General features: G+C 40.3%; 1 protein-coding gene across 7 annotated transcripts in view; it reads right to left on the bottom strand.

Moving 5' to 3' along the window:
• RERE (arginine-glutamic acid dipeptide repeats) overlaps positions 1-19,249 on the bottom strand; it is a 418,492-nt gene that overhangs the window by 153,020 nt on the left and 246,223 nt on the right. For all 7 annotated transcript variants that reach the window (XM_027975675.2, XM_060396516.1, XM_060396513.1 and 4 more), the window contains one exon: positions 6,098-6,202. In XM_027975675.2, coding sequence (XP_027831476.2) covers positions 6,098-6,202 — 105 coding nt within the window. The remainder of the gene's footprint in view (positions 1-6,097; positions 6,203-19,249) is intronic.

The following is a 19,249-nucleotide window of genomic DNA, read 5'->3' as shown; positions in this document are numbered from 1 at the left end:
AACTGAGGACAAGAGGAGAAAGTGGTGGCAGAGGATGAGATGGTTAGCTATCACCACCAACTCAATGGACATGAATTTGAGAAAACTCTGGGAGATATCAAAGGACAGAGGAGCCTGGCTGCTGCAGTCCATGGGGTTGCAAAGAGTCACAAAAGACATATCAACTGAACAACAATGACAACACATTAACTGGCAACCATTAGTCCACCCTGATATAAATAAATAAGGAAGAAGGTATCTACAGGGTCTCAAAGCAACTACCTTTCAAAATGGTCATCAATTATAAAAGGAAAAAGAAAAACTGTACAACTGCAAAACCTGGCAAATACCACCTTATTCAACAAATGAGAAGGAACATTACCAGTAATGGGACAAACTAGCATTGTATAACATGACAGGATATAAAAAAAAGAACACATGACATTTGTAGTGTCCCTGTTAAAGACATATGATGTAAATCTAATGAGAAAGAAGTATCATCAATGTAAAGTGAGCAACAGTCTATGAAACAATTATCTGATAATCTCCCAAAGCACCAATATCATGGTGAAGGAAGGAGAAACTTGTCCGGATTGAAAGAGATGAAACAGACCTATGACAACTAAACACATAATGCTGCACTGGATTCCTTTTGCTATAGCCTTTTGTTTAAAAACTTCAGAAGGGTCTGAGAACTCCAGGGCAATAATATTTCCTTGACAATTTCCTGATTCTGAAGGCAATATTGGGGTTATGTAAGAAAATGCCCTTGTTCACAGGAAATACACAGACGATTAGAGTGTGATGTAACCTCCTGGTGACAATTATTTTCAAATGGTTCAGTTAAAGAGAGGTTTTTTACTGCACTTGCAACAGTTCTGTATGGTCAAGACTGTTTCCAAACAAAGTAAAATAAAATGAATCACGCAAGTAAAACACTCAGTACAGTGTCAGGTAAACAATTTCGCTATGATTAATAACATGACTGCCACCATCATGGGGAATATTAAATACAAATTCTTGCAAGTGCCTCTGTTTATAATTACTACTAAATGTAAGGATAATAATACTTAAGCTTCAATACTGCTTTAAAAAAAAAAACCCCGGGCTTCCTGGAAAAAGATAAACAGAGAGGGCACAGCTGAATTCAGGTGATCTACTTGCTTTCTACCTGATTACCAAGAGATGACTTATGTTCAAGGAGCAAAGAACCAAGAATATAATCAGATGTTTCATGCTACAGCCAAAGTCTTGGAATAGTCCACTGATGCTTGCATAAAACAGTATTACAGAGTGGGATTGCCCAAGGGCCAGCTGATACACAGAATGCCACATTTTAAGTAACATGTTCACCTTCCTATCCCTTTTTCCTTACTATTCCTAAACACACCTTAGAGACCCAAGGTACTCTTATTTAGCAAGGGGAAACAAAGGGACTGGATCCCAGGAAAATCCATGCTTAATAATTTAAGAATTAAGGCACCTCTTTCACATGGCCACTCTGCAAATCTGTTCTTCCTAAGACCCCACTCACTATTTCCTCCTTCCCCTCCTAACTCACTGGTCTGAGGCAGAAAGGTAAGGAAAACTTTTTCAAGAAATGAAAGGAATAGACTCAGAAAAGGTCAAAATTCTCACGCATGTGCGGCGCGCGCACACACACACACACACACACAGCACTGGCCAAAAGGTTGAACCTACAGAGGTGGGGGGATGGGAAGATGAGGGAAAGAACAAAAATTCAATAATCCCCACCCCGAGCTACATGGAGAACACGCTCATTTGCTATAAAAAGCCCAAATCGCTCTCTCAGTATTTTTTTTTTCAATTTTGCCTCGCAAATTTTTTAATCAAATATTCTGACTAGAAATGTATTATTTCACATCAACATCACTCACACACTTACTGTAACTGTTGAGTCAGTTTCATCATGGTCAATGAAGGAATTTACCATACATTTTTAGCAACTGTATGTTTTCAAAGATTTTATCATATTCCCAGGAAAGGCAAGAATTCCCAGTGCTCGGACGTCTACACGTCAGCAAAATCAATCTCACACTTAACAATCCACCTAGTAGAAGGGAGACTTCTAAGGAAGTAGCTCATGTTTAGCTTTTGGATTTAACATTTTACAGGGTATTAAAAAAGATATTTCTCAATCTTTTCTTCCAAAGAAAATTTATAATTATTTTTACAATTCCTGAGAAGCAACTAAAAATCATAACAGTTTACAAAAGCTACCCTGTTTTTGTTTTCCCCATTTTACTAAAGCTGAAAACAGTCCAGGAAGTACAAGCTTTACCTATGGACACAAAGATGAAGGGGCAGCACAGATCAGAACCCAGGCTGCCTGGGTCCGAAAGCGGAGCTCTTTCCAGGCTGCTGGTCCTAACAAAAGGATCAAGAAGTCAGACTAAATGTCCATGAGGTACTAGACAAACAAACAACAGGGACAGGAAATGGATGGATGGAACTAGGTCTCTATGCCTGGCTGTTTTTCTAAGCAAGGACCAATCCTACTTTATACAAGGATATTGGTGTTTTGGCCAAATACATATATACGGGCAACTTGGTGTTATGTACTAGGACCTCTGAGCTGAAATTTATTGACTTTATTTAAAGTTTCTAACCAAATTTTAGATAAGTCTCTTCAAAGAAAATGAGAACATAATGAGATTATGTTGCAGGGCATGCTGAATGCAGAAGTAAATTTGGAGTGAAATTTATCTATGGAGCAAAAGTGAGCACTCCCTGAGTGCAGAAACATTAAAACTAACTCCAAAAGGAAACTCCAGTTACTGAAGGTTCCAAGTTCTCTCTCATTTGCCACCCCTTTGTAGTCTGTACTGTTCAGTTCAGTTCAGTTGCTCAGTCGTGTCCGACTCTTTGCAACCCCATGAACTACAGCATGCCAGGCCTCCCTGTCCATCACCAATTCCCGGAGTCCACCCAAACCCATGTCCATTAAGTCCGTGATGCCATCCATACTTAGAGCTAAAAGGACTTCTCTGGTGGCTCAGACTGAGGTTCAATTCCCAGGTCAGAAAGATCTCCTGGAGAAGGGAATGGTTACCCACTCCAATATTCTTGCCTGAAGAAGTTCATGGACAGACGAGCCTGGTGGACTACAGTCCATGGAGTTGCAAAAAAGCCGGACACGACTGAATGACTAATAACTCTTCACTAAAGCTAGAAACATCTACTTCTGTATTTTTCGCTCAAGTTTAGTTCCTTAAATGTCATAGTTAGCAAGAACACAATATGACAATCCCTGAGCTAAGATCCTTAGGACTAGAGGATATTCAGAAGTAAGAACTTCTTGGATTTAGGAAGTTCCATAGTTTATATATCACGTAATACCCCAGCAGTGTCAGAGCAATGACCCCTATCCTATCATATTGGTAATTTGTAGTAAAAGTTGTGCAAAAAGCAAAGTGAACTATATTAGGAGTGTAACAAGTTTCATATCAGTTCAGGCCAACTTTGACCTCATGGTCAGAAGAGTTTTAGTACCCAACTTAGAAATTTTTTTGATTTTCAGCACTGTCAAGAATGTAATAATCAAGTTAGGGAGGCAAAGTAGCCTATAAAAGGATCTATGATAAATGTCAGAAGAAGGAAAAAAACCTAACATTCAGTGCTGGCTAAGATGCTAAACAGATTATGGAAAATTACATAAATCAACTGTTAACTACTATCAGAGAATTTGCTATGGAAATAACTTCACCTTAAACTTCAGTTTTAGCTGCTCACTTAAAGGGTTCCCACACTAATTAAAGGGAGGGAAACAGTCATCAAAGTTCGGAGTCACAGAATCATTCTTTAACCTCCAGTGGTCTTATTGATCAGTCGGTGCACCATCTCACAGGATTATTACAAGAGTCTGATAATCCTCCACAGATGACTCGGGGCACTAAGTCAGCACACAACACCTGGCAGACACCATCCCATGCTGGTCCCGCTCATCCAAATGATAGATAACCATACAGAAACCAGCTCATCACACCGCCCCCTCCCTCACAAACCTGAAACAAAGGCAGAAACAAAGAGCATGCACCCGGACCATTCTAAGGACTGGGTTGTGTATAAGCCAGGAGGAGAAGACACACAGTTTTCTGAACTCTGCTAAATCACACACACACTTCTGATGATTTGAGAAACTATGGGACATATACATCAAACCTAGAACTTCAGAGGAAGAAGGTAGTGTTCACGGTGAAACCAGTGAGCTTGGGTCACACTGGCTCCTCACTGGAAACATTCGCATTCACTTTTTGAGACCTGCCACCAACTTACCACTTACAAGGACACATTAAAAATTTTATTTAATGAACTGCTCAATTCATCAAACAACCCCCAAGCTCTTACACTACATACACCAAACACAAGCTGGACACAGGGAACAAGAACAGAAATGAACAAATGGGACTAAGGCCAAAGCACTAGATGGATTCAGGATGCAGAGCCTGTAAAAGTGCTGCTACAGGCATGGTTTGGTGTTGCCTTTTCAGCTGAGGTAAATAATAATAGATTCCTCTATCACACATCTAACCCAGGTTTTAAAGCAAAATTGATGGCAAGTATCAATAAAGCATAACGACTGCCAGCAACATGTAAAAAAATGAGACAAGAGTTTGAGTCTCCAGCTTAACACAGGTAAGTTACAAATCATTCTAAATAAGCATTCTGCAAAAAATAGATGTAAAACCAAAACTAGTGAAAAAAGAATCTGACTGGCTGTTACGAACCCAAGAGCTAAACACTTAAAACACAAAATTCCCTCAAACAATCTAACTTGTGTAATATGACAGCTACTATCAAAAAGTTAAATAAACACAACATCACTGTAATAACAGACAACTGTGCATAAAGACAGAAGACCAAGTTCGAGTGTCCCACACTTCACTGGGGCAACAAAAAGATATGACCAGGCAGCTAATTAAAACATATATAAAATAAACATTCTGAAACAGAAGGTGCTATTTAAATATTAATGCTGATCACCTTCTCTGTCATTGGAATAGAGCATACTTTTGAAAATTAAAATGAAGCTCAAATTCATTCCTTTTTTTTAAACGTAAGCAAAAAAAGGTGACTACTACCCCAGAGCTATTGTCTAGTATACATATGGAGAGAAAGACTAATATATATATTCCAACAGAGCTTAATGCAGCCTCTTAGAACCACAAAAAAGAATACGTTGCCTTTTATGGACGCTAGTTTTATGAGCTAAACAGCAACATTCTAAATGCTATCTATCATTTCTCAGCATCTCCCAGAAACAAGTTTTCACTAAAACAACATAAATCGTACAATTATATTTAATGTAGTTCTCCCACTAACTTCCTTGAGCCAAGCATCTTTCATTTCTTTCTCAATCGCTATACTTGCAATTATGTCTTGATTGTCCTGAGCAAGCATAGACTACCTGGTCATCTAATGACTTTCTCTCTTTTTTAAAAATCCTTAATAAAACACACAGTCACATGAGTGATACAAGATAAATATGAATACATACAGTCTTACAGACATTCTCTCATGGGATGAGTTAAAATTACAGCGTACTGGAGACAATTTCTTCTGTTAAATTATAGTATTTTGACTCTGTTACTTTTCATTCAAAAAGTAATAATTCTATTTACCAAGATGGCTGAGAAATGGATGTATCCATCTTATACTAGCAGTCTTACTAGATATTTCAGTGAGTGTTCCTGGGGATTTATTAAGGGAACAAATTACTAATCAACACAACCACAAAGTCCTAGTATTTTCAGTACAGTATAATGGAAGGTTTGAATGAATGTGTATGAGAGTACAGTTCATAATAAGTTCAAAATACAGACCAATGAAACAGATGTCTTTATCTTGCCCTCTGCAAACCCAAATTTCTCACTTTTCCTTTTCTTAACAATGAGTGAGGCGGCGGGGGGGCAAGCTGCTTTAGATACCACAGACATTAATTACAGCTCTTTTCAAAGAGATTTACTACAGGACTTTGTGTCTCTCTCTCTTTCTGTTTCATTTTAGGAGTATATGCCCAGAAGTGCAGACAAATACACACACATGCGCGTGTGAGAAGCTAAAGTTCTCAACCTAGGGGCCCATGTGATGCACTTACCTTGTCTCAGGGTTGTAGCCTAGTATGTAGAAGAATGAATCCACTCGGGCTTTAAACTCTCTAGCAGCAAATATGTCAGAAAAATGGGAGATGTTACACTTCCCTCTGAAAATAAACAAACAAAAAATGTTAGCAATACCATCAACTGCTTTGTATATCAAAATACTGCTGGACAGAAGAATTGATGTTTTTGAACTGTGGTGCTGGAGAAGACTCTTGAGAGTCCCTTGGACTGCAAGGAGATCCAACCAGTCCATCCCAAAGGAGATCAGTCCTGGGTGTTCATTAGAAGGACTGATGCTGAAGCTGAAACTCCAATACTTTGGCCACCTCATGCGAGGAGGTGACTCATTTGAAAAGACCCTGATGCTGGGAAAGATTGAGGGCAGGAGGAGAAGGGGACGACAGAGGATGAGATGGTTGGATGGCATCACCGACTCAATGGATATGGGTTTGGGTGGACTCCAGGAGTTGGTGATGGACAGAGAAGCCTGGCATGCTGTGATTCATGGGGTCACAAAGAGTTGGACACAACTGAGCAACTCAACTGAACTGAACTGGTAAGAGGTATGTAATAAAAAATATTCTTTCCCTTATAAAAAAAATAATACTGCTGGAAAGGTATGAGTGAGGGAGATGTAACTCAATTCATAGTACTCCAAGAAAATGCAGAATATGGTGACAAACTCATTAATTATCTATTCATAAAAATGGGAGTTCCCCCCCCCCGAAATAAGAAAATGTCCAATAATACATATACTTTTTGTTTCATGACTGCTTTTACCTACAACTTTACAACATTGCCGGGGTCCAGCCCCGGTGGAACCAGGGTGATCTGAAGGAGAGACGGAGTAGGCGAGGAAAAAACTTATTTATTTATTAATATAAGATTAGATTAGGGAGAAATAGTGTAGTAGGAAAATTAAGTGGAGAAAGAAGGCTGAATAACTTGGTTTACGTGGGAAGCCAATAAAGTTCCAGACAAGGAGCTTGCATCATCTACGTTAGGCCACTGGCGTCCTCTTGAATATCGGGGGGTGCCCCGCCTTGGGCTCCCCCTCGCGTGGATCTTAAAAGCGGGGACAAGTAAGTAGACATGGTGAGCCTCCACGCTCCAGATGGGAATTCAGCCAGAAATTAGAGAGGAGACACGGGGAAACCAGTCCAGCGACTGGCCCGTCCTCTACTGTTCAGAAGGCCTTTTATACTTTTTGATTATACATAGCGATCAATGAGTAACACAAAGTTATGCAGCGTTAGCAGCCCAGATTCTTATCAAAACCAGGCTTTTCTCTCTGCATACCTAGTTGTAAACACAAATCTTAGGTAATTTACATCATCCTCCAGCCAAAAGGGCCAATTAACATTTTACAGCCTTTTTTCTGATAAGGGTTTGTCAACCAGAAGACTTATTTGTGTTGATCTTTCCAAAGTGTGGTGCCACTCTCAGAAAGCACTAAATAAAGTTACATTCTTACATAGCAAAGACACAGCAATTTATAACAAGTAAAAGGGGTACAGTGATTTATAACAAAAGAAAAGTAATTAACTGAAAAGTCTAGTATTGCAAACATCAAAACTATTATATATCTTTTTCCATATCCCATTTACATTGATTAACATTCTCTCAGGTGCCTAAAAGATAAAGAACATGGAGGTCTGGGAGCAATCATTAAGTCAACAGTGAAAACCCGTCACCAATATGATTTTTAGCTCTTTAGAAAAGGCTCTGTATCTTTAAGATGCTTTAAGCTTTGTGCCTCTCGCAGTTGGGGGCTGTAAGCAATTCACAAGCTGTAAGAGGTCTGGGGGAACCTGTCAGGCAAGCTAGAGAGCTATCAGAGGGGTTTAACTGAAACATCCCTTTCAAATGCAGAAGACTAAAGCCCTGATTTGACTTTTTTCAGAGAATATCAGAAGAGCAGAGTAAAAAAGCTGGCAGATTTTTTGGTTTTGGGGGTACATGCTCAGGAAATTCCAGGGGGAACCCCTGAAGCCTAACGTCCTTGCGTTTTGTCAGGCTTCCTTCCTCATGACCTTGTCACGGGCGGGATTCCTCACGCTGGCTGCCGGCACAACATAACTGCTTTTATCTCAGTCTTTTAAGTCTTAAAATAAAATTAAACAACAAAGATAAACTAAGGGCAGGATTGGGATAAAAGGATATGAAACATTTTGGGGGAAAATTTAAACCACAGTCACACTACTTTACCCAAAAACCCATCTAAAGTCTTTGTAATCATCAAAGCAAAATGGGCCTTTTTCTCCCGCTGCCTTAAGATAAGGAGAAAGTGTAACTGAGTATGGAAGACATTCACTGTCTTGGAAATTAAAACTTGGAGAAATTTTAACTTTTTAAATATATACATGTGTTTGAATATAGAAATACACACTTCCCAAATTTTCAGGTAACATTAAATGACTACATTGGAAAATACTTTCCATCAAAATACTGCAATAAAGAGCAGTAAGGCAGGTTCATATACTAACATAAGTTAGACCACAATATAGTTGAGCATTCTACATAACTCCTGAAGCAGAGTTTCCAGGCACCAAATGTAAATGTCATTTACATCACACCATGACGTAGTGCCCACCTTCCCATGAAACACACCTATGCACACACTGGAGTGTTGGGAGAACTTCCAGGATTCCCAAGAAGGCAAGGAGGTTTTAAGAATTTCAACTCCCTTAGCCATTTAGGCAACTTTAACATCAAGTGGAAGCCAAAGGCTAAAATCAGAGTAAAGAGAATTGGTGAATCAAAGGTTCATCAACAACACATGTGAGACATTTCCAGGGATGTGACCTCCCACCGCTTGAGTAGGCATTCCATTCCCACAAGGATCCACTAGCTGAAACGCTGACAATATGCACACACTTGCTACTGGCCAAGGTGTTAGTGAAAGAAACTGAGGGATGTCAACATGGCAGATGTTCATTCACTTCCTGCCAAATCAAAAAGCAACGCCCTCCTTTCCCAAACAGCTTAAGGAACCTGTGACCAAAGCCTCAGTATTGGGCAGAAGACAAGATGATCTCAGATAATCTCCATTTTAGAAATGTAATAAAAAATACTATTGAATTCCTAAAGTTCCTTTGTATACAACTGATTAGAAGACAGCATAGGGTTACTGAACACTTAAAATGTGACTGGTGCAACTGAAGAGAAATGAATTTTAAATTTTACTTAAAATCCTTTGTTGACAGCAGCTTTCCTATAGTGAGCAGCATCCCTAGCCTCTGCCCCAAAGCACCCACATGCGCCATCACTGTGACACCCCAAAACACTGCCAAAATGCTCCCAGGGAAGGACATGGCTGTGCTGTGCTTAGGTGCTCAATTATGGCTGACTCTTTTTGACCCCATGGACAGTAGGCCACCAGGCTCCTCTGTCCATGGGGATTCTCCAGGCAAAAACACTAAAGTAGATTGCCATGACTTTTTCCAGGGGATCTTTCCAACCCAGGGACCAAACTCAAATCTTCCACACTTGCAGGCAGATTCTTTACTGGAGGGGCAACACAAATGGTTCAGGGAAAACCCAGATCAGTGAGAAGAGAAGGCTGTCATCTGGTAAATGACTATGAAACTGTACTAATGGGGTTTTATCTACCACTATGTCCTTCAACTGTTTCCTGTTTAATTATAGGAAGAGTATGGATATTCATATGTAAAGTTTATATCCTGCTACTCAATGTTTTAGCATATGATATAGTTTAATCATTGATTCTCTGAGGTTTTCCCGAATGCTAACTGTATATGGAAATAAACATAGTTTCACTTCTTCTTCACCCTTTCTTAAGCTTCTAGTGAGGGCTTCTCCAGTAGCTTAGTGGTAAAGAATTCACCTGACAAGAAGATGAGGGTTTAATACCTGAGGTGGAAAGATCCCCTGGAAGAAGAAATGACAACCCATCCCAGTATGCTTGCCTGAAAAATCCCATGGACAGAGGAGCCTGGAGAGCCACGGCTCATGGAGTTGCAAAGAATCAGTCCAGAGTTAGCGACTGAACGACAAACGGAAGTCTCCAGCTGCACTGTTCAGCTAACACAATGAAAACGTGGAAGGCAGTGGAAACTGAGGACATCTTCGCCTTCTTCCTGATCTCAGTGACAATGTCTCTCAGGTATTCCCATTAAACACGACACCTACTTTAGAATAACTGCATCACAACCATAGTTTTGGGGATAAGCTTTTCCTCTAGACTTACTAACATGGTATATGGTGTTAACAGAGTCTTGAGCAGTAAACCTACCCTGCATTCCTGGAATAAATCCCAGTTGGTCATAATGTACTTTTAATAAAATATCAGAATTCTTTAAAGTACTTGATTAATTAGACCTAATGTTTTTTTCTCATAAATTTCTGCTTCTATCATTACTGCTTCCTTCATTGTGCTTTTGTTGTTTGTAACAGTTTGTTCACACTAGCTTTGGTACAAAATGTCCATCAACAAAGAAACAGGTAAACGAAGTACTATATATTTTATAATGAGATTACTAGATAACAATACACAGGAAAGAGTTACTGATGATAGCACATTGTGAAAAATCTAAAAAACTAAAAGTTGTGCAAAAGAAGCCACACACAAAGAAATTACATACTGTATGATTCTGTTTATATGAAGTTCTAGAAGAGCATAGAGGAATTGATGGTGGGAGAAATCAGAACAGTGGCTGTTTTGGGGAGGGAAGTTTAGAGAGAAGAGCTGCTGAAGGGAAATTTTTAGGATGATGGGAACATCTTGTGTCTTGTTTGGGGTCAAACAAATTTATGAAAACGTAAACTTGAATTCTGAATTTTTCGGTGTGTATATATATATATATATATATATATAAAAATAAAGTACTGGGAGAAAATAAAGCAAGTGTCATGAGCATGGAGCTGCAGCTGTCCCTGCCGGTTCAGGAGCCCTGAGTACTGGGCAGAGGTGAAGACAGGGCTGGCCTGAGCAGGAAGCCCCTCAGCACTCAGCTGGTTCTAACTGGCCGGAATCCGTTCTGAGATATGTCTCATGTCACCTGGCGCTGAAGAGCTTGCGCTTAAAGTGTGTGTGCGTGTACCATTTTAAGCACTCAGTATGTTTTCTCCAGCACTCTCCTTTCTTCATGCTCTAGCTCAGAACAGTACATTATTTGACAGTGTTTGTGAAATGGAGGCAGACAGACTGCTAGGAGAAAACTGCCATCATGCCCACCTCGCTGAAACAGTTGCTTTCACAGCCTCCTCAGTCCTGCAGTCCCCATATCTAACGTGATGCTTCTGAAGACAGGGAAGCATCATGCTTGAGGGTCCTTCTGTTCAGCAGCAACAAGAGTTTCCTGGGAAAGACTTGCCTGGGAAGTGCTTTGCTGTGATGCCCCACAGGTATGCCCTGGGCACCAGACCACCTAGACAGCTCTGTGGCTAGTGGGAGAGGGCCATCTGAAGGGGACTAAAAAGAAGAGAGAACCTCCTCATACAAGCAGAGAAACAAATGGAAACCCTGGCCAGAAATTCATTCCCTCAAACTAGACCCAGAATTGAGCAAGTCTTCATACACCCCAGATATACAAACCTCAGAGAAACTCATGGAGAGAGAGGCCCACAAGCTTATACAGACAGCTCAGAGTAGCATGTTTGTTTACAGCTATCACTGCCACTCTTAAACAAAAATGAGGGGGAAAAAGACTGTGAGACAGAGGGACTATCATGTCTGTTGCATAGGCATAGAATTTTTTTCTTTTTTAGATTTCTTTTCTGTTTCTAGTTCTTCCGTTTCCTTTGCCTTCCTTTATGGGTTATATGAAGGTTTTCTATCCATCTTGATACAGTGTTCTGAGTTTATTGCTCTATATAATTTTACAGTCAGTTCAGTCACTCAGTCATGTCTGACTCTTTGCCACCCCATGGACTGCAGCATGCCAGGATTCTCTGTCCATCACTAACTCCCAGAACTTGCTCAAACTCATGTCCATCAAGTCAGTGATGCCATCCAACCATCTCATCCTCTGTCGCCCCCTTCTCCTCCTGCCTTCAATCTTTCCCAGCATCGGGGTCTTTTCCAATGAGTCAGTTCTTTGCATCAGGTGGCCAAAGTATTAGAGTTTCAGCTTCAGCGTCAGTCCTTCCAAAATTCAGGACTGATTTCCTTTAGGATGGACTGGTTTGATCTCACTGCTGTATAAGGGACTCTCAAGAGACTTCTCCAACACCACAGTTCAAAAGCATCAATTCTTCAATGCTCAGCTTTCTTTATGGTCCAAATCTCACATCCATACATGACTAGTGGAAAAACCATAGCTTTGACTAGATGGAGCTTTGTCAGCAAAGTAATGTCTCTGCTTTTTATATGCTGTTTAGGTTGGTCATAGCTTTTCTCCCTAGGAGCAAGTGTCTTTTAATTTCATAGCTGCAGTCACCATGTGCAGTGATTTTGAAGCCCAAGAGAATAAAATTTCCCCATCAATTTCCATGGAAATGGAAACTATTTCCATTGTTTCCCCATCTATTTGCCACAAAGTGATGGGACCGGATGCCATGATCTTTGTGTTTTGAAGATCATCTTTTGAGTCTTAGCCCAGCTTTTCACTCTGTTCTTTCACTTTCATCAACAGGCTCTTTAGTTCCTCTTCACTTTCTGCCATAAGGATGGTTACCATGTGCGTATAGGAGGTTGTTGATATTTCTCCCAGCAGTCTTGATTCCATCTTGGGCTTCATCCAGCCTGGCATTTCGCATGATGTTCTCTGCATATAAGTTAAATAAGCAGGGTGACAATATACAGCCTTGACGTACTCCTTTCCCGATTTGGAACAAGTCTATTGTTCCAAGTCCAGTTCTAACTGTTGCTTCCTGGCCTGCATACAGATTTCTCAGGAGGCCAGTAAGGTGGTCTGGTATTCTGAGCTCTATGAAGAATTTTCCACAGTTTGCTGTGATCCACACAGCCAAAGGATTTGGCATAGTCAATAAAGCAGAAGTACATGTTTTTTTGGAACTCTCTTGCTTTTTCTATGATCCAATGGATGTTGGTAACTTGATCTCTGGTTCCTCTGCCTTTTCTAAATCCAGGTTGAACATCTGGAAGTTCACAGTTCACATTCTGTTGAACCATGGTTCAACAGTTTCAGTGGTTGCTCTAAATACAACAATACACAACATTACTGCCACTAAATCCTCTATGCCTTGCCACTATTAAAATTTAATTGTCTTAAGTGTTTAAGAAACCTTCTTAAATACTCCTTAAAGACACAAATGGCAACCCACTCCAGTACCCTTGCCTGGAAATCCCATAGGCGGATGAGTATGCTAGACTATAGTCTATGAGGCTTCAACGAGTCGGACGTGACTGAGCGACTTCACCTTCACCTTCAAAGACACAAAAGTAAACACAAACAAATGGGAAAATATCCCCTATTCATGGATAGGAAACTTCAATATGGCACTTTTCCAAACTTTCAAAACATACTATAAAGCCTCTGTGGGCTTCCCCTGTAGTTCAGTGGTAAAAGATCCATCTGCAGTGCAGGTGACACAGGAAATGCGGGTTCAGTCCTTGAGTCGGGAAGATCCCCCAGAGAGGGGCAGGGCAACCCACTCCAGAATTCTTGCTAGGAGAATCCCATGGACAGAGGAGCCTGGCGGGCTGTGGTCCATGGGCTGCAAAGAGTTAGACATGACTGAACACACACATAAAGCCTCTATAATTAAGAGTGTAGCGCCAGCACATAAACAGACAATAGGAAACAGAATAGCAAGTCCAGAATACATACTGGAAATAAAGGGGGCATCTCAAACCACTGAGGTAAAGACAGTAAACGGTACTGGGTGGGTCAGTCGGGTAGAATGCCTCTATAAAACGTGGGGTAAGGGGGCTTCCCTGGTGGTCCACAGGTGAAGAATACATCTTCCAGTGCAGCGAATGCGGGTTCAATCTCTGCACAGGGAACTATGATCCCACCTGCCACAGGGCAACCAAGCCCTTGAACTGCAACTAGAGAAGCAACAAAGACCTAACACATCTCCCCCAGCCCCTCCAAAAAAAAAAAAAAAGAAATAATGGTGTAAGTAAGTACTTTCTAACTATGACTCAAAGTCCTGAGGGAATGAAAGAAAAGACTACTAAGTCTGACTAAACAGAAATAAGCTTTGCATAATTTTTAAAATGATAAAATTATAAGAAAACCAACAGAAGTAGGAGAAAATATCTGCAACAGGCATATTAATAACTTTTAGAAAGGGAGAGACAAAGATAAAAACCCACAGAAAAGACATGAATAGATAATTCATAGAAATATAGACAAAAATATCCTTCAGAAATGAAAAAATGCTCAAACTCACTGTTAGCAAAGTAAAGTAGAAAAACACTGAGATACTGTTTCTCATTTATCAATCAGACAGGCAAAAGTTTTTAAAATAACATAACACATTCTTTTGGGAAACAGAAAGCCTCAGACATTGTTGGAGGAAATGCAAATTGGTATACGCTCTCAGGGCGGGAAACATATATACATAAACTTTTCAATTCAGCAACCCCTTTCCTAGGAATCCACCCTGAAGATACTCGTCCAGTAATAAGGAATCACATCTGCACAAGGATGCTCACTGCAGCATCGTTTATGATCGAAACAACCCACATGCCACACAAGAGAGCAGGTGAGTAAGCCACAGCACAGCCATACAGTGGAATGCTACACAGCTGTGGAAAAGAGTGAGCAGAATGAACTGCCATGGAGCAATTTCTAGAACCACGAAGTGAAAAAAAGCAAAGTGCAAGAGTATGCTATCCTTCACGTAAGAAAGAAGGCACAAGAAAATAGACATGTACTTGCTCATCTGTGAAAAGAAAATACAAGAAGGATAAACTAAGAGGTAAAGGGATCAGTTATTTATACCAGGTAGCTAGGCAAGAGGAGGGAAGAAATGGGGAATGGGAACATGGCAGTGGGGCTCAAGACTGGATCTTCTTACAGCTCTGAACCTTGGAGCCACAGCAATAGTTCACAAACCCTCCCTCACCCAAAAATTAAACATCTCAAATCAACGAAGAGGAATCAAAGCTGGAATAAAAGTCTAACAAAGGTGAACCTAGCTATACCATAAATAAATAATACAAGCACACCTAGGGAGCTATGAAAAACAGAACTGACCTGAATGATTTGAGAAAACAGGCTCTTGTCCATAATATACACTATGTGAAAAAGTGTGTTAGTCACTCAGAAATGTCTGACTCTTTGTGACCCCAGGGACTGTACATAAGACTTAAGACTAAGATGCAGTCAATAAATTTGTTTCTCACAGGTGCATGGGTAACAAATTCTGAAACTAAGTATATCAAAGAATTGGATAAAAATAAGCAAATATAAATATATTTTTAAAAAATAAGAGCTGAGTGTTTCACTGTAGAAGAAAGAAGTTACCAGTAAAGGGGAGGAGAGGGACCTCCCTGGTTAACACTCTGCTTTCACTTCAGGGGGCGTGGGTTTGATCTCTGGTTGGGGAACTAAGGTCACACATGCAGTGAGCAATGGCAAAAAGAAAAAAGAAAAGGGGAGGGTACGAGGAATCTTGTGGTGCTAGGCAGACCACGCCCTCTGCTCTGAACCACGTGAAGACACAGGGAGAAGCCAGCAGTCTGCACACCAGAGCCAGGTGCTCACCAGAACTCACACACACAGGCAGCCTAAGACACAAACACACACACCTGGAACCTCTAGCCTCCAAAACTCTGAGAATGAAATTTCTCTTGTTTATAAGCCACCCAGTCTATCGTCTTTTGTTTCTAGCAACCCAAATGAAGTAAGGTGACCATGAAAACCAAGTAAGGTCTTTGATTCAATGGCATTGTTCCAATGCTATTTCTTGGTTCTGACAGCTATACTGTAATTACATAAGATGCTAACACAGATGAAGACTGGGAGAGAGATACATGGAAATTCAGTATTTGTAACTTTTCTTTGTGTCCAAAAGTAGCTCCCAACAATAGAATTTTTAAAAGACTATGACATGTTCAAGGGCAGAGACAGCATACTACTCAGTGAGGTGTTCCCAGCACCTACAGAGCCTTCCCTCTATGAGTAGCTCAATAATGTGTTAAATGATGGATGAATAAAGAAATCAATGGTTGGCAAGTTATGGTATCTAATGAAGTTCTAAGCATGTACAGACAGAACAATAAAAATGCTGTAGGTCAGTCATTTCACATAAAAAGAACTGTGGACTAAAGCTGGAAAATGAGTCTTAAGTTGCAACACTAAGAGCTCTGAGGATTCGTGAGAGCCCTGAGGGAACTTGCGGGAGCTAAAGGAACTTTGCAAATTCTAAGGAAGGGCTGAGGAACTATACCATGATGTCATTAATCTGTTTCAATTACTACACACATGTGATTCCAGCTGTCCAGAACAAAGTAAGCAGATAATTTGATTTGGGTTGAAAAAGGGGCAATCAGAAGCCCAAAAGACATAATTTAAGGTTTCTTGGTCCAGGGCTTCCAGAAAATTCATTCTAAAACATATTCTTATGACAGTGAATTCCTAGGTTAGATGACATCTTATAACCTGACCTACCTTGGATATTTTTTTCCCAATAGGACACAGATAATCAGAAGGCTGGAAAATAGCTCTCAAGCTGATGAGACAGCTGTGACCTCCTGTCTGCCCTCCTCTATCAATACTTGAGAATCTTCTGTTACAAGTGACCTGAAAATACTGTCTGGGTCACATGTTCATAATCCAATCAAAAAACAATCACTCTTGATCCTTTGATGTCAATAAAATATTATCCTTAGGGGGAAAAAAAAACTATAACAGCAAATAAACTGCAAGCTACATTTTTTTATTTAGCTTAATCTAGCTAATCTGCTGATTCTCAGAACATCTGGAGATGGCTCCTAGGGCTGAACACTTCTCCCCATGCCTGAAGTGATCTGAGAATCCACTCAAGTCATCCCAGAGGCCACAGAGAAATGAAGTAACTGTACCACCAAAAACTCAACACAGAACTGTACTTCATTTCACTTTTTATTTTCTTCCCTTTATGCCTTTAAGAAGCCAATTCAGATTCATGAGCACTACTCAGGCTACTGAGTATAAGATATTCTGCAAGAGGCTTCTTCATGCTCTGTACTTTCCTGGATACAGAACCAGTTCAGGGTTCTGTCACTTAATCATATGACGTTTTTTTTAAGTTTGTTTAAAAGAAGGCACTAAGGTTAACAAATGTGACCTTCATCATGAAACCAGGGAGCAGAGCCAGGATTCAAGCTGAAGTCTCCTAATTTCCATCTGGATCTTTTCCTATCACACCCGTGTCAGCCAAAAATACATACCTGGGAGTAAGGAGAACTCAAAAAGACTACTAACATAGTATTACTACCTGGTTATTGATCAACGTAAAGAAGAAAAGAAAATAAACAGCTGTACAAACTTAGCCTCAAAGGTAGGAATGGGGGATAGCCAAGGCAAGAATTTAAGAACAGCAGCACAGCAATAATGCTGGACCTTAACTCAGATTTCTACTACTGTGAAGATCTCACCATCTCTTCTGGGAATAAATCCTGTCGGCAGGGAGCACGGGGGGAATGCTACAGGCTCCATTTACACAGAGAGGCTGCCTAGGAGTTCTGTTTTCCTTTTGATTTGTGATGGTGAAAGGACAAAGCTCTCTGGGCCTTTACAGCCCAACCCCAGCACCAGCTTGAAAGAGAAAGTTATACATGGGTTTCCTCCTGAGTGAATGGAAGGGCCAGAGCCCCCTCAGAGGCTCTGTGAGCCCAAAGAATCCACACAACTGAGCACTTTGATCTCTGAGAAGAATGGTGCTAAGTAAGCACTATCGTCCTTTTTCTTTCTTTTTTGTCCTCCATGGGTTTTTCAGTACATTCATTTTGATCCTCGTTCATGTGCCTATGGACTATTTTATTTGTCCTCTTTCAAAATTGAAGTTTATTTTTGGCAGTACTACTTTTTACCTGTGGAGAATGAAAAAAATTCTTTCAATGGTCAAACGGTGAATGAAGAATTGGAATTAAAAAATGAAAGCCTAACCCCCACCCCTATACTTTAAAATTAAAGTAATCTAGCTTTAGTGAAGAGGAAAGGAATAGAGATTCCTAGGGGCACTGCTATTCAACTCTGCTTTTATCAGAGTGATCCTATGGTGAGCACTCTGCCACTGCAAACCAGGATTATCAAGCAAAAGCAAGAACCCCCAGATGAGCCCCAGATGCAGACAAATGTCAACACACCCACAAGGGTTACAGAGCAGCTGCTAGACCAGATCACCAGTAACCATGTGGTGATGCTCGCATTCATCTGGTGTCCTTGGGGAAAAAAACCCAACTGTCAAGTCACCCAAGAGACGCTCTGTTTGTAGCAGACAAAAATCAAATTTAAGATGACAGTTTTATAAAACCATCTCATGACCTCTTTAAAGGAAAATGCCACATGAGGAAAAAAAAAAAAAAAAAAGCTAATCAAGAAGGGTTCTAGCCGCATACACAGCGAAAAGAAGATAAGGAATCACCGCAATAGCACTCCAGCTCTTCGGTGGCCACTGAAGACACGATGACACATACAATTACAGAAGATACTGATTACAAACCGAGTCAAAGTTCATTCATCTGGGTCCACCTACAATTATCTGGAACAACTGGTTCTTCTAAAAATGCTAAAATAGTATAAAATGACTATACAGATCTATCAGTCTCTGATAAATTTTCAAATAAATTTGCTGTAAGCAAATATATAAAAATCCATTGAATAACCAGAGTAACTTATCTCACATGTTTACTTAACTTAAACTCTAAACTGATTATAAATCATTCACCTGAATCAATGAAATAAGATGGGGGTGTTGGGGTGGTAAGCATGTAAAACAGGTAAGAAATTATCCCAGGATCAATCCACTTGTCTTGGCTGACAATTCAGTGGTTCCATCAATCTGTCCAACCTTCCATTAATTCACTCTGTTCATCATGCAAGTTTAAGATTAGAAAACCACCCCCAAGAAGACATGAAAAGCTTGGGGGAATTTTGAAAGAAATTTATAAAACACTACAGGAATTCTCCAAATGTATCTCAAGCTCTGTAAGAAGCCAAATCTAACCCCATACACGCCTTTCCTTACAGCAGGGGCTGGCAGACTACAGTCTGCAATCCAGAGCTGGT

The sequence above is a fragment of the Ovis aries genome, chromosome 12 (assembly GCF_016772045.2).
Source record: "Ovis aries strain OAR_USU_Benz2616 breed Rambouillet chromosome 12, ARS-UI_Ramb_v3.0, whole genome shotgun sequence".
In the NCBI taxonomy this organism is placed as follows: Eukaryota; Metazoa; Chordata; class Mammalia; order Artiodactyla; family Bovidae; genus Ovis; species Ovis aries.
This window is presented reverse-complemented; position numbering and strand designations above follow the sequence as displayed.